Source organism: Danio rerio, chromosome 14 (genome assembly GCF_049306965.1).
Source record: "Danio rerio strain Tuebingen ecotype United States chromosome 14, GRCz12tu, whole genome shotgun sequence".
Lineage (NCBI taxonomy): Eukaryota > Metazoa > Chordata > Actinopteri > Cypriniformes > Danionidae > Danio > Danio rerio.
In genome coordinates, this window is record NC_133189.1 from 50,795,001 (window position 1) to 50,814,777 (window position 19,777).

The following is a 19,777-nucleotide window of genomic DNA, read 5'->3' on the forward strand; positions in this document are numbered from 1 at the left end:
TCTGCTGTTACAAACTAGCCTAGAGCACTGTCTGCTGTTAAAAACTAGCCTAGTGTGCCATCTGCTGTTAAAAACTAGCCTAAGCCGCAGACTGGTGTTAAAAATTAGCCTAGAGCGCCATCTACTGTTTAAAACTTGCATGGAGAGCCATCTGTTCTATAAACTAGCCTAGAGCGCCATCTATTGTTAAAAAACTAGCATTGAGCTCCATCTACAGTTAGAAACTAGCCTAAAGCGCCTGTTGCTGTTACAAACTAGCCTAGAGGAATCGTAAAAATTAAGCTCAGAATTGATTCAAGAGAGAATAGTGACGCAGAATTTAATCCTTTAACAATTTTCCACCACAGCTCTAAATTTTGATAAAACAAGCAGCACGAGGTAACAGGACTCACCCTGAAACTGGTTATGCACCGCCTGGTAAACATTATAAATGCCCTTTATTTGATTGCGATATGTCGGGCAGTTGCCATCATCGAAATCAACCTGTTATCAGAAAACCAAACATTTTTTTCACCATTTAAATTCAGTGATGCCAAACTGCTTATGAATGCACATACATCATTTCTGTATCCAGTGCATTTTAGCATGCAGCATAAATCAAAGGGATAGTTCACCCACTTTTTTATTTATTTATTTTTGGCATCATTTACTTACCCCTGAATAAATGATATTAAAATTGTAGTTTTCTGGTGAACTGTCACCACCTAAATAGTAAAAGAGAGTCCTACCTGTAACCCTTGCGCAGTAGATTTCAGCCCCATTATAAGGCGTTGTGTGTCGCAGGGTGAAAGATCACCAATATCCACATGCCTGCAGTGTAATCTATGAGGAACGGGGCTCACTCTCCAGCTGGGGTCATTTCGGATGTGGGCCGTGTCCTGCAGAAATCCTGGCAGCTCTCCAGTCAGATCCAACTGCACTTTCCGGAGCACTCGCAAGTTCAATACCTTTCAAAAGAGAGGAGATTTTATTGATTAACACTCATCCAGATATATAACAAACACTGATGAGAGACTGTCTTTTAAACAGAATTACAGGCTGTCAATTCTATTAGAATTTTATCAAGTTTTAAAAACACAATATAGTCAAGTAATGTGTCTACTTTCATTTTTCAAACATGTTTTGTGAAAACAATCGGTCAAAAATATTGGTGAAATAATGTTTCATCATTCAGTTGGTAAATATTCATTCATTTATTTTCTTTTTAACTTAGTCCCTTTATTAATCAGGGTCGCCACAGCGGAATGAATCACCAACTTATCCAGCATATGTTTTACGCAGCGGATGTTCTTCCCGCTGCAACCCAACACTGGAAAACACCCACACACTCCCATACACTACAGCCAATTTAGCTTATTCAATTCACCTATACCACATGTCTTTGGACTGTAGGGGAAAAGGGAGCACCCAGAGGAAACCCACGCCAACACGGGGAGAACATGCAAACTTCACACAGAAATGCTAACTGACCCAGCCGGGACTCAAGCCAGCAACCTTCTTGCTGTGAGGCGATTGTGCTACCCCCTGCGCCACCATGCTGCCCTTAACTTATTTAAATTATTAAAATTATAATGCCCTTGGATTATATACAGTATATAAATAAACTCCACATTTCTGTGCAAATATGCAGTGTATTTACACATATACAGGACAGACAGATAGACAGATAGATAGATAGATAGATAGATAGATAGATAGATAGATAGATAGATAGATAGATAGATAGATAGATAGATAGACGGATGGATGGAAATTTAAAGAATTAAAAGAGTTTAATTTCTATTTTCTATGCATTATCATTTATAGGTATTTTAAGTACTACTGAATCAGGTAATTTAATTACTTGTTGATTAATTACTTCATACATATTAATTAAATATGTATTGTATAAATTAAATATGTATTAAAAATCAAAATACAACTTTAATGATGTAGTTAGCTATTATTAATTACTTTTTTTTTAAACAACAAACCCCAACAATAGTCATAAATACACTCACCGGCCACTTTATTAGGTACACATTACTAGTAACAGGCTTGACCCCCTTTTTGCATTCAGAACTGCCTTAATCCTTCATGGCACAGGCTCAATAAGGCACTTTAAATATTCCTATGAGATTTTGGTCCATATTGACATGATATCATCATGCAGTTGCTGCAGATTTGTTGGCTGCACATCCATGATGCAAATCTTCTGTTACACGACATCCCAAAAGTGCTTTGTTGGATTGAGCTCTGGTGACTGTGGAGGCCATTTGAGTACAGTGAACTCAATGTCATGTTAAAAAAAAAGAGTCTGATATTTTCTTTTTCAGACTATTCTTTGTAATCCCTAGAGATGGTTGTGAGTGAAAATCCCAGTAGATCAGCAGTTTCTGAAATACTCAGACCAGACTAACTAGCATGCCACGTTCAAAGTCACTTAAATCTACTTTCTTCCACATTCTGATGCTTGAACTGCAGCAGATAGTCTTGACCATGTCTACATGCCTAAATGCATTGAGTTGTTACCATGTGATTGGCTATTTATAAATTTGCATTACCGAGCAGTTGGACAGGTGTACCTAATAAAGTGGCCGGTCAGTGTATCTTATCAGACCGTTCTTCTTAATATGACTGACAAGATTTTTGTCATATAAAGTATTGTTACACACTTAGTGACAAACTAGTTCAAGCGGGTTCACAATACCTTGTCAACCTCTGACTGGAAGGCAGAAATGAGTTCAGACAGAAATTGCAGAGCATCAGAAGTAAAAAGGGTTTGAAACTCTCTCTCCAGTCCTGAAGGAGGCGTTTCCACCTCAAGACCTTGAAGTACCTGTGTAACAACACATTAAATCTGCATGACTTCCAGAACGGTTTCAGCAAACTAAAATTCTGCACATTAGGATTCACTGACAAACACATAAAGTTAACGGCACACTTACAAAAGTACCACAGCGAAAATATCTTAATGTGTAAAAGTAAAGTTACAGTATGAAAAAGCCTATTAATAAGTGGTTTAATACAGGTTTAAAGCAGTACAAACTTACCAACATATCTGCAGTCGTTCAGTAAATAGAGAATTGGACTTTGATTCGTGTCATTGCACCGTTTGTTTATTTCTTGCGTGAACGAATCGGTCTGTTTGAACAAATCTTTTAAGCGAATGAATCAGTGAATCTTATGGCGCATTCCTGCAATGTCAAAATAACACGCGTCGATAATATAATATAATATAATATAATATAATATAATATAATATAATATAATATAATATAATATAATATAATAAATATAATATAATATAATATAATATAATAAATATAATATAATAAATATAATATAATATAATATAATATAATATAATATAATATAATATAATATAATATAATAAATATAATATAATATAATATAATATAATATAATATAATATAATATAATATAACGTAATGTAATGTAATATGATATAAATGCCGAAGCATGCTAATAGGACTTTTAATTTGCCAGTAATCTGGGTTAAGCGCTTCAGGTGAAAAATCTGCGCGTTAAAGGTCTGTTTTCTTTAAAAATTAGCGATATTCACTGGCTGAGTGATTTTCGATATAAAGTGGGTCTCAGATTGTACAAGAAGCACCGCAGTAAATCACATTTTTTCCCGCAATGTCTTTATAATGTGAGCATTTATTTTAACCCAGTATATTCAATGGAGCTTCTGCGCTAGCCTGCCGATTCTGACGGGCGAGTGCGAGTAAAAGGCCTTTTGTCTCGTTTTACGCTTGAACAACTAAATAAATGCCAATGTTTATTTAACTGAATGTATTTTAATTACATTACAACATCAATGCTGTAAAAGGAACCATATAATAAAAAAATAAAAAATAAAAAAAAATAAAAACTCACAATAACAGGTCACCGGAAGTTTATAAGTTTGGGAACAACACTAGCTCGGCATGTACCCAATTATATTCATCTGTCTCCATATTCTACTGCATCCCAGAATATTACACAGCACCAAAATGTAAAAACATATATTTAATGTTTTCTAATGTTTTTCTAATGTTATATTTGTTTTTGTCCACAGCAGACCGCAATTCGCCGTGACGCAGATTTCCGAGTTTGTGTGCTCCAATTAGGTGAGCCCTCTTCAGCGCTCACCATGACAACGAGACTTACAGCAGTGACGTGTCTTGTAAAAATTTGCATCTGCATTCCTATAAAGCTCGTCGGTTCTTTCTCAGCGTTGTCAGTTTGCTTGGTGTTGCTGTTTGTACTTGACCAAGGTGAGTTCAATACCGACGGTACGAGTTTCACTCTGGCCCGTCTGTGCTGTAGTTCCTTGCGGTTTGCGTACATAAATGCAATATCGCGAATAAAATTGCGTGTTTGTTGCTCGAAATGTGTCGCCGAGCAACATCCAGTGAACACTGGCACGGCCTGGCGCCCGGTTTTCTCGTGCACTCCCTAGGGCGAGGCGCCCTTTGAGCTCTAGGCAGGGAACAAACAAGCCCCGAGGACCCTCAGGGAAACACGGGAGGCCGGTAGTGGGACCTCGCTGCGAGGGTTATGGTGGGTGGGTGGGATGTAGCGAGGCCCACTCATCGTCTATTTTTAACTATAGTTTCAAACTTTAGTTTAGTTTGAAATAGAAACCATGGTAACTGTAATGATTTAAATTTATGCAAAGAGCGTAGAATGACCAAGAGGCGACACTCAATAGAACGTGCTATTGCAACAGCAGCGGCCAGCAACAGCCCCGGATTCCGGGGAAGTAAAAGCGATCCGCCGTCTGTTAAATCTCATTGCTGTCTCGATGGCAAGCAGCTGCTTTTGTTTTTAATTAATTTATTTAAAAAGCGCGTTAAAGCTATCAAAAGTGTTGATAGTGTTGATAAAATGGCTGCCGCGCCATCTAGTGTCTGTTTCCCAAATTGCACTAGAGTGACGCCTCTTGGTGATTCTATGCCCTTTGCTCTATGTCTGACTGTTGTAATGTTTTGCTTTGTTTTTCAGCGGAGTTGTTGAGCAAAGAAGGACAACCATTGAAGATAACAATTGAAGACAACCGCTGGTTATATTAACGAGCGCGTTAATAATATAATTAATAATATGATGTTATGATATTATTATCATAACATTATAATGTTTCCGGGCAGTTTCTGAACATTTATCTTGTTTAGATAAGTTTGCAGGTCAAACAAAATAAACTATACTCTTTCTTAACACCTGTCTCGTGTTTTATTTGTCCTCTACAGCAATACACTGTCATATAAGTCTGTTGAATGCATTTGTATGCAACATGGTTTGACAATACAGTAGTCTAACAAATAAATAGTTGTTATAAATGTACCTTCATTAGTCAACATTTGGTGTCGGTAATAAAAAGTTAATCAAATATGTCCTAAGACATAATGGTAATGTTATAGTTGTTACATAACTGCATTTATTTTTATTCTGTATGTTTAAAACCAGCAGATTTACTATATATTTAACATGTCATGAACTTACTGTTATTCAAAAATTTGCTTAATAAAATGTCCTAAGACATGAATGGGTGTTTTGGTTTTATATCAACCTACTGTAGGTTGTAGGTTGAATACAGCAGATATAGGCTACCTATATCATAATATTGGTAGTCAGAGTTTTTAATGACCCAAATCAAGTGAAACGTGAGTACTTTTAGCATGCAAAAGTCAAAATTGAGTATATAAAATACAGTTTCAAACAACAAAATTTTGTCTTGTGAAAATGACTAGTATGGTGGTGAGAAAAAAAGTTAATGTCAAGTTATATATATAAATGTATAATATGATATGATATAATATAAAAATATCTTAAGTTTGTGTGTTTTCAGTTTTGTTACATTGTTTTGTTTTTTTCGCCCAAACTAAAACAGATATGGCCTCTGAATGGTCACAACATAGATCAAGTAGAGTTATAGTTAAAAAATAAAAGGCTAGAGTGGATATTTAAAAAGATTATACATGAAATTAAGTAATTTGTTTATTTGTTATGGTCATATATGACACATTGTAGGAGTTCTTAGTTGTCAATGAAAATATGTATTAAGTTTCTGTGTGTTTTCACATTCACTAGTGTGTTTTGTTACATTCATTTGTGTATATTTATAGATTTTCCCCAAACCAAAACCGATAAGGTCTCTGAATGGTCACAACATAAAGTAGATTTATAGTAAAAAAAAAAAAAAAAAAAAAAACTACTGGGGTGTGGGGAGGGGGATTTAAAAAGATTATACATTAATTATTATAATCTATAAATTAATTAATTTATTTATTTATTATTGTTGTTGTTGTTATTATTATTATCATAAAAGACAAAATGTAGGAATTATTAGTAGTCAATAAAAATGTTTATTAAGTTTGTGTGTCTTCAGTTTCCATTTTGTTACATTGTGTTTATATATATTTCCCCAAAATAAAACCGATAAGGTTTAGCGTTTTCTTATTCCACCAACATCCGTGTAATTTATTTAATTTTTAATCTGCCCGCACTATTTATATATTTATTTATGCAGGAATATGTAGGTTTATATATATATATATATATATATATATATATATATATATATATATATATATATATATATATATTTTATATATATATATATATATATATATGTTCATTTATTTACATATTTATTTATAGTTTTTGTTTCTGCAGGAATTTGTATTTTTTTATATACATTTATTTATTTATTTGCATTTTTATTAATTGTTTTAATTCTGAAAGAATTTGTGAATTAATTAATTATTTTGTTTCTTTATTTGCATATTTATTTATTTATTTATTTATTGTTTTTGCAGGTTTCGTCCTCCATAGATAAGGTCTCTGAATGGTCACAATATAGATAATAAAGTATATTTATAGTTAAAGAAAATAAAAGGCCAAAAGGGAAATTAAAAAAGATTATACAATGAAATTTATTTATTTATTTATTTATTTATTTATTTATTTATTTATTTATTTATTTATTTATTAATAATAATAATAATAATTATTATTATTATGATGATAAAAGACACAATGTAGGAATTATGAGTAGTCAATAAAAATATTTAAGTTTGTTTGTGTTTTCAGTTTCCGTTTTTACATTGTGTATATATATTTTCCCCCAAACCAAAACAGAAATAGATTTAACAAAATGTTAACATAGATTTATAGTAATAATTAGAGGGTATTGAAAAAGATTATGCATTTTAATTAATTATAGAATTTATTATTATTGTTATTATTACTATTATTATTATTATTTAGTTGTGTGGCCATTAAACGCAAAGTTTTAGTAGGACTTTTGTGATTCTCTGACTTCTCGCGAGATTACAGTTATGCCAACGTCGTACGTGGCTACAAACCCAAACAGTGAAAGAGGACTCCGCCAGGGATGCATCAGCAGAATGCCGAGTTAACTGGTCAGCACGTCAAATAAATAAACTCACCGACGTTTAACAAGAGTACTGCAGGTGAAGGAATAAATGTTAAGTCAAAACTGCGATTGAATCTTTTGACAGACTCGTCGGCATTACTACATTTGCACGGTGTCAGCCTGTAATAGCCGTCTATCCTATAGTGTCTATATAGGAGGGCAGCATGGCAGATATCGAGTCCTCTTTTGAGTTCAGCTCTTCTCTGACCAGCTCGTCACTGCCTCCTCCTCGGACACGCATCTTTAAAATCATCGTGATTGGAGACTCAGGGGTTGGCAAGACTTGCCTCACCTATAGATTCTGTGCAGGCAAGTTTCCAGACAAGACTGAGGCCACTATTGGGGTGGATTTCCGAGAGAAGGTTATTGAGATAGATGGCGAGAAAATCAAGGTAAGGATGCTTGTCGTTTTGGGTTAAGACTGGCGTATGGCAATAGGGGTGAAGTTGATATTATTTTCACACATTTGTTCATTTTTGTACTGTGACCGTTTCTGACAGGCTACTTTAAATATTGTTTCTGACTTCAGAACAACGTCAGCATTATTTAATTGACTAAACAATGCTGGGCTTTGATAGTCATTGCCTGCTAATGCGTTTTTTTCTTTAGCATTTGCAAAGATAGAGTACTTCACTGAAGTTATATTAAGATGGTGGAAGTCCAAATGTGCAGATATAAAATCAAATTGATTTTAAGATCAAATTGTCGTATTGCAAACATAATTTTTAGGAAAATGTGTTTTCAGATATGAATGGGGGAATGCATTTAACAGTTTATGCATTTATGTTTTGGTTTTGGTTTAGCCTCTTATGTAACATATAGGATACAGTAAGAATATTGAGCTTGAGATTTGAGGAGGCTAAACAAGGAGAAAAGACAGCTTTATTGTAATTTATTTTGTAAAAAATGTGTAATTCTGATTTGATGTAATACAATACTTTATATATATATACAGTTGAAGTCAGAATTATTAGCCCCCCTAAATTAGCGCCCCTGTTAATTTTTTTCCCCAATTTCTGTTCTGTTCTGTGAAGATTGTTTCAGCACATTTCTAATCGTAATAGCTTTAAAAACTGATTTCTAATAACTGATTTATTTTATCTTTTCCATGATGACAGTAAATAATATTTTACTAGATATTTTTCAAGACATTTCTATACAGCTTAAAGTGACATTTAAAGGCTTAACTAGGTTAATAAGGTAAACTAGGCAGGTTAGGGTAATTAGTCAAGTTATTGTATAACGATGGTTTGTTCTGTAGATTATCGAGAAAAAAAATGAGCTTAAAGGGGCTAATAATTTTGTCGCAAAAATGGTTTTAAAAAAATTTATAACTGCTTTTATTCTAGCCGAAATAAAACAAATAAGACTTTCTCCAGAAGAAAAAATATTATCAGACATACTGTGAAAATTTCATTGCTCTGTTAAAAATAATTTGGGAAATATTTAAAAGAGAAAATAAAAATCAAAAGGGGGCTAATAATTCTGACTTCAACTGTATATATATATATATATATATATATATATATATATATATATATATATATATATATATATATATATATATATATATATATGAGCAATTCCATGCAAATGTCAACCTTGCATGAAAAAAAATTCTGTTTTCACCAAAATATGGAAACTGAAAGTTTTTTTTTGTGTAGGCTTGTATTTTACAGTACTTTAGAAATACTTAAAAATGTATCTGTCAGTGTTTTCAAACTGTTATGTTTAATTTAGCAAAGTTACACAAGTGGCAATTTCACATCTGTCAAGTTTGGGTTGTGCAGTTTAATTCACAGAATTTCTACAAAGTATATTGTGTACTGTAAACTCCCTAACTTTTTTTGTCACATCCATAACGCCTCTTCATTTTACTTATTTAAAGTACAAAATATGTTCACAGATTGATGTTTTTCTGCTTCCATAACTCTGTGGTCAGTTGTTCTGAAAAATATAAACAGATGTTTCAATGTAATGTTAATATATACTTTCCATGTGAATTTATGTTTTGAGTTTTAACTGCAAATGTCACATCCTTAACACTGGAATTGCTCATATATATATATATATATATATATATATATATATATATATATATATATATATATATATATATATATATTTTTTTTTTTAGAACCAAACTGAGGAAAATATGCAGATTGTTTAATGTTGTAATTTATATGAATAAAAAGCGTGTAATTATGATTTCATTTCAAAGTCAAAGTCAGCTTTATTGTCAATTCAGCCACATGTACAAGACATATAGAGGATCTAAATTGCGTTACTCTCAGACCCAAGGTGCTTAACATTAATATTAAAAAAAAGAAAATTTACAGTAAATACATTGTACATTTAATGCAGTTCTTCAATTATTTTAGGACAAAACTTATGGAAAATGTGCAGGTTACTGTAACAAACTAAAATTGTGTAATTTATATTTTATGTAATGCAATTTTTGTATTATTTAGATATATTTTTATAGATATCTTACCATATTATATTTAGATATATTAGATATGTTATTTATTATAGACAAAATATAGGAGAAATATGCAGATTGCTTATTGTTGTAGTGATTGATAAAAAAGGCTGTAACTGATTTTATTTAAATCAATACTTTTTATTATTTAGGACTACACTGAGGAAATTTATGCAGATTGGTTAATGTTGTAATTTATACGATTAAAGTGTGCAATTCTGATTTCATGTAATGCAATTCTTCAATTTTGTTTAGGAAAAACCACATAGAAAATATGCAGATTGGTTAATGTTGTCATTTATAAGATTAAAAAGCTTGTAATTCTGATATTTTGTAATGCAAGTTTTCTATTATTTTAGGACAAAACATGGGGAAAACATGCAGATTGGTTAATGTTGTAAATTATATGATCAAAAAGGGCGTAATTCTGATTTTATGAATTGCATTTTATTCAAGCCCTAACTTACGAGAAACAATCTGGTGCAGATGATGTGGTTTATATGATCAAAAATTATGGCACGATAGCTTGTAATGTATTAAGAAGGTGAAAGTCTAAATGTGCTAATATAAAACCAAATTTACCTTGAATGGCATAGGTTACATCATTTTCAGGGAAATGTGTTTTCCGATTAGAATAGGGTATGCATTTACATTTTGGTTTAGGTTTTATGCACCATATATGATACAGTAAGAATATTGAGCTTGGAGGAGGAAAACAGCACCTACATTTTATTTGGGCTAAACAAAGGGAAAAGGCAGTTTTGTTGTAAAATTGTAATTCATATAATCAAAAGTGTGTCATTCTGTTTTCATACAGTTCAGTTTTTATATAATTTTAGGACAAAACTGAGCAAAAATAATCAAATTGTTTAATGTTGTAATGTATATGATCAAAAAGGGTGTTATTCTGATATTATGTAGTGCAACTATTCTATTATTTGGGACAAAACGTTAGAAAAATATACAGATTGGTTAATGTTGTAATGCATATAATCAAAAATGGTGTCATTCTGATATTATGTAATGCAATTCATCTATTTTCAGGACAAACAGAAAAAAAATTCAGATTGGTTAATGTTTTGATTTGTATGATCAAAAAAGTGCAATTCAGATTTCATGTAATGAAAGCCTTCTGTTTTTTCAGACCAAACCATATGGAAAATATGCAGGTTAATGTTGTATTTGATAAAAATGGTGTAGTTTTGATTTTAGGTAGTGCAATTCTTTCATTATTTTAGATAATCAAAATATAAATATAAATATAAAGATATAAATATAAAGATCAAAATATAGGAAAAATACGTAGATTAGTTAATGTTGAAATTTATATGATTTAATAGGATGTAATTCTGATTTAATATAATGCAATTCTCATCTCTAATTACTGATTTATTTTATCTTTGCCATGATGACAGTAAATAATATTTGACTAGATATTTTTCAAGACACTTCTAAACAGCTTTAGGTGACATTTAAAGGCTTAACTAGATTAATTAGGTTGACTAGGCAGGTTAGTATAATTAGGCAAGTCCTTGTATAAAGATGGTTTGTTCTGTAGACTATCAAAAAAAAATATATAACTTAATGGGGCTAATAATTTTGACCCTAAAATGGTGTTTAAAAAATTAAAAACTGCTTTTATTCCAGCCGAAATAAAACAAACAAGACTTTCTCCAGAAGAAAAAATATTATCAGACATACTGTGAAGATTTCCTTGCTCTGTTAAACATCATTTGGGAAATATTTAAAATAATAATTCAAAGGGGGGCTAATAATTCTGACTTCAACTGTATATTGCATCACCAAAAATGATTGAGGTGCTGTCCATGTGTTGTGCAATAAGTCCATATATTGATTATTGTGACAGACCCACTAATAACTCAAATTTTCCCTCTACCAGGTCCAGTTGTGGGACACGGCAGGCCAGGAGCGTTTCCGTAAGAGCATGGTGCAGCACTACTACCGCAACGTCCATGCTGTGGTGTTTGTCTATGACGTCACCAATGCCGCCAGCTTCCGAAGCCTCCCAGCGTGGATTGAAGAGTGTCGCCAACATGCACTCGGTCAGGAGGTGCCAAGAATCCTTGTCGGCAACAAATGCGACCTACGTCACGCCGCTCAAGTAAGCACAGATGTTGCACAGCAGTTTGCAGATACACACTCAATGCCTCTTTTTGAGACCTCGGCCAAAAACCCCTACGGGAATGAAGACGGCACTCAGAATAATAGTGACCACGTGGAGGCCATTTTTATGACAGTGGCGCACAAGCTGAAATCCCAAAAGCCGCTGGTTTTAAGCCAGCCACCTTGCGGATATGGAGATACTGTCACTCTTAGGAGGCAAGACCAGGAGGACGGGGGAAACTGGGGCTGCGGTTGTTGGAGAAGCTAATGAAGTGCACATTTAAGGGGAGAGATGCAGACATAAAGGCGCTTTTGTGTTATCTTTAAAGAAATACTCCACTTTTTTGAGAATATGCTCATTTTACTACTCCCCAAGAGTTAAACTGCTAAGTTTTACCATTTTTAAATCCATTCAGCTGATCTCCGGGTCTGGCGGGAGCGCTTTTAGCTTAGCTTAGCATAAATTATTGAATCAGATTAGACCATTAGCATCTCGCTCAAACATCATCAATGTTTAGATAATTTTCCTGGTTAAAGCTGTAGTAACAACATGTACTGAAACCAACCGCACATGAAGAGTTGCTATTTTTCTAGGCTGATATGTTGAGAGGCTACAATTAATTTTTTGTGTAATAATCAAGGAGCTTTGCTGCCTGCAGCTGGTGCAATGATATTACGATTTACCTGAGAATCCATTAATTTCCATCAATATAACCTAGCTAGAGATTATTTCAGGTAGTGTGTAATATCATTATGCTTTAAACTGTAATATAAATACAGTGTAATAAATAATACTGTCACAATAATACTGTGTAATATCAATATGCCACAGCCAATGTGCAGAAGTAAAGTTCTTTTATTATTACGCCGTAATAAATAGGCACTTTTTATTTTGTCAGTCATGCTACACGATGCAACTTCAGAAGAGTGGAGTATAAATAAGGAAAAAAATTTGTCATTTTTTATTGTGATGCTAATGGTCTAATCCGATTCAATGATTTATGCTAAGCTAAGCTAAAAATTCTCCCACCAGACCAGGAGATCAGCTGAATAGCCTCGAAAATGGTAAATCTCAGCTGTTTAACTCTTGAGGAGATGTAAAATCACCCTATTTCAGAAAAAAAGTGGAGTGTTCCTTTAAAGTAAGAGTCAGGGATGGAGGAAACGGGAACCTTTATGAACTTATTTTGTATCTTGACGTGCAGAATGTGGCCATTATTTTAAAGGGAAACGACTTAAGGAAAAGGTTTCCCCATCAATCATCCAGAGGTTTTTAAAACATAGGTGTCAAAATCAGTTCCTGGAGGGCCGCTGCTCTGCAGTTTTCAAATCAAACACAGCTGATCCAAATAATCAGGGCGTTCAAAAGAATCTTGAACAGCTTCAATAGTTAGATCAGCTCTGTTTGAGTAGGGTTGGAGAAAAACCGTGCAGAGCTGCGGCCCTACAGGAACTGACTTTGACACCTATGTTTAAACAGGTTGCATGTAAGCCAATGTACCTTACGTATACAAGCTTCAATCATTATGCCTAGTTCATATGCCACTGCCAAACACGTTCACTACATTTTCCCCACCTGATATAGACAGCTATGCAGTTTCATTGGAGGGTGAAAATGTCAACAAAAAAATTCCTTGCCAAAAAAACAAACAATCTGTGTTGCTTTTCGACCAGATCTGGTTGAGTCTGTGTTTGCTCTTCCCCACACACACATGCAAGCACTTGAAAGAAGCTGTCTCAAGGGAAAATAAGGCAAGATAGAAAACACATTAAATGCAGGTTATTTTTCACTGCTGCTAGCAGGCTTTAGAAGAATTTAAATGTAAAATAAAGCCTTTGTTGGAAGATAATATGTCTTAAAACCAGTCTTAGTCCACTGCCAGTGTTTTATTTATTGCCAGTTTATTCATTCATCTGAATAAATTTACTGTATACGGACATCTGGGTTATGCATGTTATCCAATCTTTCCTCCAGTTCAGAACTTCTGATGTGATTAATAAATATAGCTAGATAAGAAGAGGAATACGCTAACAATATTTACTGCAGTGTCTACAGTAAGAGTTGGTATGTACTGTAGTAATGAAAACATGTACTGTATAATCACAGATTAGTACGAGTACCTCATATTATTCAAGATATCTGCTCTGTGCATGGCATTGATCAGAACAAATCAATCTATATTTCAGTCTTCATCTATTATTACAAATATAGACACTTGCTAATGACAGTTTAGTTTTTCCCTTTGGCCATTTTTTACGTCCCTCACTTGAGTTATTAGAGCGAATATTCACTCATGTGTTTAATGTAACCACAGCAGGTCCTGTGGGGTGCACGACAGAAACTCAGGCATGACATGCTTTGTTTTTAATGCAGAATTGCCAAAAAGAGACTACCTTTCTGCAGATTTCAGTTGCAACCCTGACCAAACACACCTGTTTGTAATTATCAAGTGCTGCTTTAGGTACTATTAATTGGTTCAGGTGTGTTGAATCAGGGTTGGGACTGAATTCTGCAGGAAGGCTCTCCAGGAACAGGGCTGGTGACCCCTGCATTAGGGTAACTAGGGGAGCATGTGATTGGTTGAGGAATCATGCATGGTTAGTGACGGCTCCGAGATATTCAAATGTAAAGTGTTGAATGCATACTAACAAAACTTGCTTATTTGAGCTTAACGTTACTTGGGTGCTTAAGGAAAGTCTCTTATGTGTCCTTCAGAAATATGAAGAGCTTTGTTGGTTAATCAGACCCTCTAGTTTTTAACGTTTTTTTTTTTTTTTTTGTTTGCTGATTTTCGACTATTTTTCTGCTGGTAATTCCCAGATATTTGTGGATAATTTTGCGATTTAAAAATAATAACAATAATTATATATACTGTAGAAGTCAGAATTATTAGCCCCCTGAATTATTAGCCCTCCTGATTATTTTTTTTTTCCTCCAGTTTCTGTTTAACAGAAGGAAGTTTTTTCAACACATTTTTAAACATAATAGTTTTAATAACTCATTTCTAATAACTGATTTATTTTATCTTTGTCATGATGACAGTAAATAATAGTTGACTAGATGTTTTTCAAGACACTTCTATACAGCTTAAAGTGACAATTTAAAAGGTTTAACTAGGTTAATTAGGGTAACTGGGCAGGTTAGGGTAATTAGACAAGTTATTGTATAGTGATGGTTTGTTCTGAAGACTATTGAAAAAATATATAACTTAAGGGGCCTAATAATTTTAACCTTAAAATATTTTTAAAAAAAATACAAACTTCTTTTATTCTGGCCGAATTAAAACAAATAAAACTTTCTCCAGAAGAAAAAAAATATTATCAGGCATACTGTGCAAGGCTCGAAATTAACTTTTTTACTTTGTAGCACCAGGGCTCCCAACTTCAAATATTTAGGAGCACCAGAAAAAATTTAGGAGCACCACCAAAAATAAATGTGCACCATTGCAAATGGTATTTTAAGGGATTTATTGTATTTTAAAACAACATCAATTTGGACTAACAAAACAACAGAAACAACTATCTAACTAATGCTGTGATGACTTAATATTTGTGCAATAATTTTGTACAATCTAAAATGTACGTCTAATAATTATAGAATAATAATGATGATGAAAATAACAATAATACTAACAATGAATTACATTTCTCATCATTACGCTGCCTTAAATGTGCTTGAATGCGAGTTATCTGCTGTTAAAGTCTGTTACTTTATGAAAAAATTATTTATGGTTTGCATCAAACAAAAAATAAAGCATTGCAGTAAGAAATATTTATTTTGCACTATTGTTTTTATATGCATGTCAATTTAATAAATAATATTTCTGCTACAAAACAAATGAAAGACTATAATAAATCATTTAGTTCACTGCTGGAAGCTGCAAAGCAGTCATCAGTAATTAAATAGAAAAATAATATACACCTCAAGACAGAATAGAAAGTAATAAAGTCTCACTTTTATCACTCTTTAAGCGTTTTGGTTTCAGTTTGTGTCTTTTAAATGCTCAGTCTCGTTATGAGCTGATCCTTATTTTTCTGTGTTTGTGGGAAATCAGGCGAGTCAGCCGACCCAATGTATGAGCAGGCAGAGCAGGATTCTCGCGATGACCACCAGCGCATTACCGCACTTTGTTGTAAACCGCAGTTTCAGTGTAAACTTAGTAAAGACGAGCTTCTTTGGCGATGATATGTACAATATTAGATTTTACATTTAGCGGATATTAGCGCTGAACATGCAGTGAATGCAACGCATTGAGAATTGGCACCTTCTTCGAAAACTCTCGATTGATCTCAGCTGGCGGATCAACATTCACCACATGTCATGATCGCTCTCATCTGCGCCTCAACTTTAGGTGGGGTTTGCAAACCTGTGCCGTTTGCATTTCCCGCGGTTATTAAAGCTCCCTCCCTGTCATCCAACAGCGGAATGCCTTGAGTGATTGACAGCTAATATGAACCAATACAGCGGCAGGGAAGAGCGATTCAGCACGTTTTTAGAAAAAATCAAAACAGGTCGCACTACAGCCATTATATGCAGTCGCACAAATGCTCCCAAATTATGCTCCCAATATTATGAGGTCGCATAGATTAATTTTCAGGCGCATATGTGACCAAAACGGTGGCAATTTTGAGCCCTGCTGTGAAAATTTCCTGAATCTGTTAAACATCATTTGGGAAATATTAAAAAAAGCAAAAAAAAACAAAAACAAAGGGGGGGCTAATAATTCTGACTTTAACTGTGTGTATGTATGTGTGTGTATATATATATATATATATATATATGTATGTATATATATATATATATATGTATGTATATATGTATGTATGTATATTGTATGTATGTATATAAATATATATATATATATATATATATATATATATATATATATATATATATATATATATATATATATATATATATATAAATATATAGCCCACTATGTTAGGTGTGGAGTCTGACACATGACAATGACACAACTTTTTTGGTCTATATCTAAAACGGTAGGGATTAGGCCACATTTTGTTTGTTCAAAGGCTCGTACAAACCGGGACGCTTTCCGTTTGTGTTTATCGTTAGCGTTTTTCGAGATATTTTTTCGGGTTTCAAACCCAGTCGATTTTCACTGCCGTCGAGTACAAGAGTGCAAAATCACTCCATGACGTTACATTGCGCTACACAACTTTAAGCTTCTGACATCTGCTTGTACCACAGAAGAAGACAAAGTTGACACACCTGGCGTTTTGCGCGTTGGTGTGCACCACCCTTTGTTTAGTCACGAGGTGTTAAACGTCAACGGAAAACACGAGCAAAAAGTGTCTCGGTGTGAACGGGTCTTTAAACACCTCGTATAAAGGGCACCAATGTGATTGTTTACACCAACGCGCAAAAGCATCCTTTTTAAAGAAAAGCCTCACGCTTGTTTTTGTTAATCAGGTTGGCAGTTTTGCTCACGTGCACGGAGCTGTTGAAGTTACAGTAAACGGCACTTAGAGGCGCTGGAGTGCAAAACTGTCAATGCGAGCGCAAATTAAAGAAGATGCCCAGAGACGGTATGAACGTGGAGCTGCTTATTGCACTGGTGAACAAAAATCATTTCTTCATCAATAGAGCTGGTAGGTGCTACTTGAGCCATCCATGCTTGTTCGAATCGCCTGTAACTTTAACAACAAGCATGTCAACTTTCTTCCGTGTTACAAGCAGGTGTCAGAAGCTTAAAGTTGTGAAGCGCCATCTAATGTCAAGGAGTGATTTTGCATTCTTTTCTGCTCGACTTTAAAATCGTTTGGGTTTAAATCTGAAAAACATCTCAAAACGGTGACTATAAACGCAAACAAAAAGTGTGCCGCTGTGTACGAGCCTTTACTTTTATCCACGATCTCACATTCTCTGTCTTCACTCCCCAGAGCACCTGACATCACATTAGAGCTTCCTCTACCATTGATATATTTCTTTATTTAACCAGATATAAAAAAAACCCTTTGAGATCAGGATCTTATTTACAAGGGTGACCTGGCCAAGAGGTCCGCAACACACGACTTAAGAAATAATAATAATAATATTATTAATAAATAGAAAATTTGTTAATAAAAACACAGTTTATTGTTCAGCTATACCACATTAAAATATATTAAAACCTGGACTGTTGTTGTTTGTTAAAAAGGATAGAGCGAAATGATGTAATTAGTAGCTCAGACACTTTTAGTTCAGACTGAAGAGTATTCCAAGATACACCCACAACACGGATTGCTGTAAATCTTGTTAATGCCAGGGAATCGTCATAGGGAGAGTTAAATGAAAACGTTTATTGATTTGAAACGTATATTGATTCACACCATAATACCAGCCATACACGTAAAACAAAAACAATGTCCTTCAATTTGGTCACGTCCAGCAGTCGTCATCCTTGAACCGATCTCCATCATTGAAAACTGCTTTTCTGTTTGTTCCACTGCTCCGCTTGCTAGATGTTTGCTCACTTTCTTTTGCAGTCTGAAGCGCATCGAATGCACGAAACGCCCAATTCCTGCCACAGGATGTCTAATCGCATCTTTGCATTGACTTCACATGTAAATCACCTGCGCTTCATCCGCCTCTGTTTACTGCACTGGCTGCAAAACAATTCCCCCCACTCTCATGTAATGTAATGACTGTGAGCGCACGGGTATCATTTTTCAGATACATCACATGCGCTGCGTATGCAACGTCTATATTTAAAACAATTCATTGCATACTGAAATAAATCCAATTTGATTATATGGTTTGGAATTGGATGTTTTATGAGATTATTTACATTTTTGCTATTTATTTTGCCTTTATATTCACAAATTTTTGTTGATTTTTTATTTTTTTTTGTTGGATTCAACAATCATGGAATCACGAAAAACCAGGGGGTCTGGTTAATAGTAAACCGACAAACATTCTTGATTTGGGCTTTCTTGTTTATTTGATTTAAAGCCCAATTAAGTGTCCTTCAAACTTGAATTACACTGGCAGCATCATCTAAAACATAAGCAGATCTCAAAAATCCAAAAGAGCAGTGTCACAGGTGTGCAACAAATATATGGGAGAATATTTATAAGGGTTTGTTTTTTTATTATAGATAATTGTGTTTTTTTCCCCAGTGCAGGTTCATCAGTTATGTACCAAAATGTAATTCGTGATATCAGGGGTCAGCAGTTAATACCAGAACTTAAGCATGCACATTCACAATATATCTGTACTGCTCATTTGTCTGATACAACTCATGCCTTCAATGCTTTGAGAGTGATCATTCTGAGAAAAAAATCATCTACAATATAAACCACCAGTCTACTAGAAGCAAATGAGAGGAAAAGACATGCTTGTGTTGTTTTTATTTTATTGTTTTACTAAATAAAAGTACCTCTTTAAATTTCAGCAGACTAATGTTGTGATTGTTGGTCAAAAAAAAAAAGAGTCTATATTGCAAATGACATGCATAGTTCATCTGAAATTGACGGAATTGATCATAGTCTACACTACCTGACTAAAGTATTGTCGCCTATCCAGGTTTCAGGAACAACAAATAATATCTTAACTTCTAGTTGATCATTTGGTATCAGAAGTGGCTTAAATGAAAGGCAAAGGCTTCTAGATTACGCTTATTCTACCAAAATAAAATATGATCATGCCTGATTTATAATTATTACATCAGGGCAGTAAGGTCTGACTTTGCTTAGACAAAAGCCTTGTCACTTAGAAGAAATAATGTCCAGTATAGAATATAAAG

At 33.8% G+C, this 19,777-nt stretch overlaps 2 protein-coding genes across 4 annotated transcripts in view; one reads left to right on the forward strand and one right to left on the reverse strand.

Moving 5' to 3' along the window:
• ugl (ureidoglycolate lyase) overlaps window positions 1-3,069 on the reverse strand; it is a 16,061-nt gene extending 12,992 nt beyond the window's left edge. Inside the window, exons 1-4 of the mRNA NM_001201408.1 lie at window positions 3,033-3,069; window positions 2,690-2,818; window positions 729-947; window positions 393-483 (exon numbers count right to left, since the gene is read on the reverse strand). Of these exons, the coding sequence (NP_001188337.1) occupies window positions 393-483; window positions 729-947; window positions 2,690-2,818; window positions 3,033-3,038 (445 nt within the window). The 5' untranslated portion in view covers window positions 3,039-3,069. The remainder of the gene's footprint in view (window positions 1-392; window positions 484-728; window positions 948-2,689; window positions 2,819-3,032) is intronic.
• Window positions 3,070-7,319: 4,250 nt separating this feature from the next.
• rab33ba (RAB33B, member RAS oncogene family a) lies at window positions 7,320-15,020 on the forward strand. 3 transcript variants are annotated; one of them, XR_012389605.1, is made up of 3 exons: window positions 7,359-7,815; window positions 11,806-13,290; window positions 13,494-15,020. XR_012389605.1 is itself a non-coding variant. In NM_001162507.1 (2 exons), the coding sequence occupies exons 1-2, from the start codon at window positions 7,588-7,590 to the stop codon at window positions 12,295-12,297; spliced, it is 720 nt and encodes a 239-aa protein (NP_001155979.1). In that variant the 5' UTR covers window positions 7,320-7,587; the 3' UTR covers window positions 12,298-13,896.
• Window positions 15,021-19,777: the final 4,757 nt, after the last annotated feature.

Excerpts from the sequence above, each read along its gene's own strand:
- rab33ba (NM_001162507.1), top strand. The coding sequence starts at position 7,588 with ATGGCAGATATCGAGTCCTCTTTTGAGTTCAGCTCTTCTCTGACCAGC. Across the intron at positions 7,816-11,805 it reads TAGATGGCGAGAAAATCAAG|GTCCAGTTGTGGGACACGGC; the intron begins GTAAGGATGCTT and ends TCCCTCTACCAG.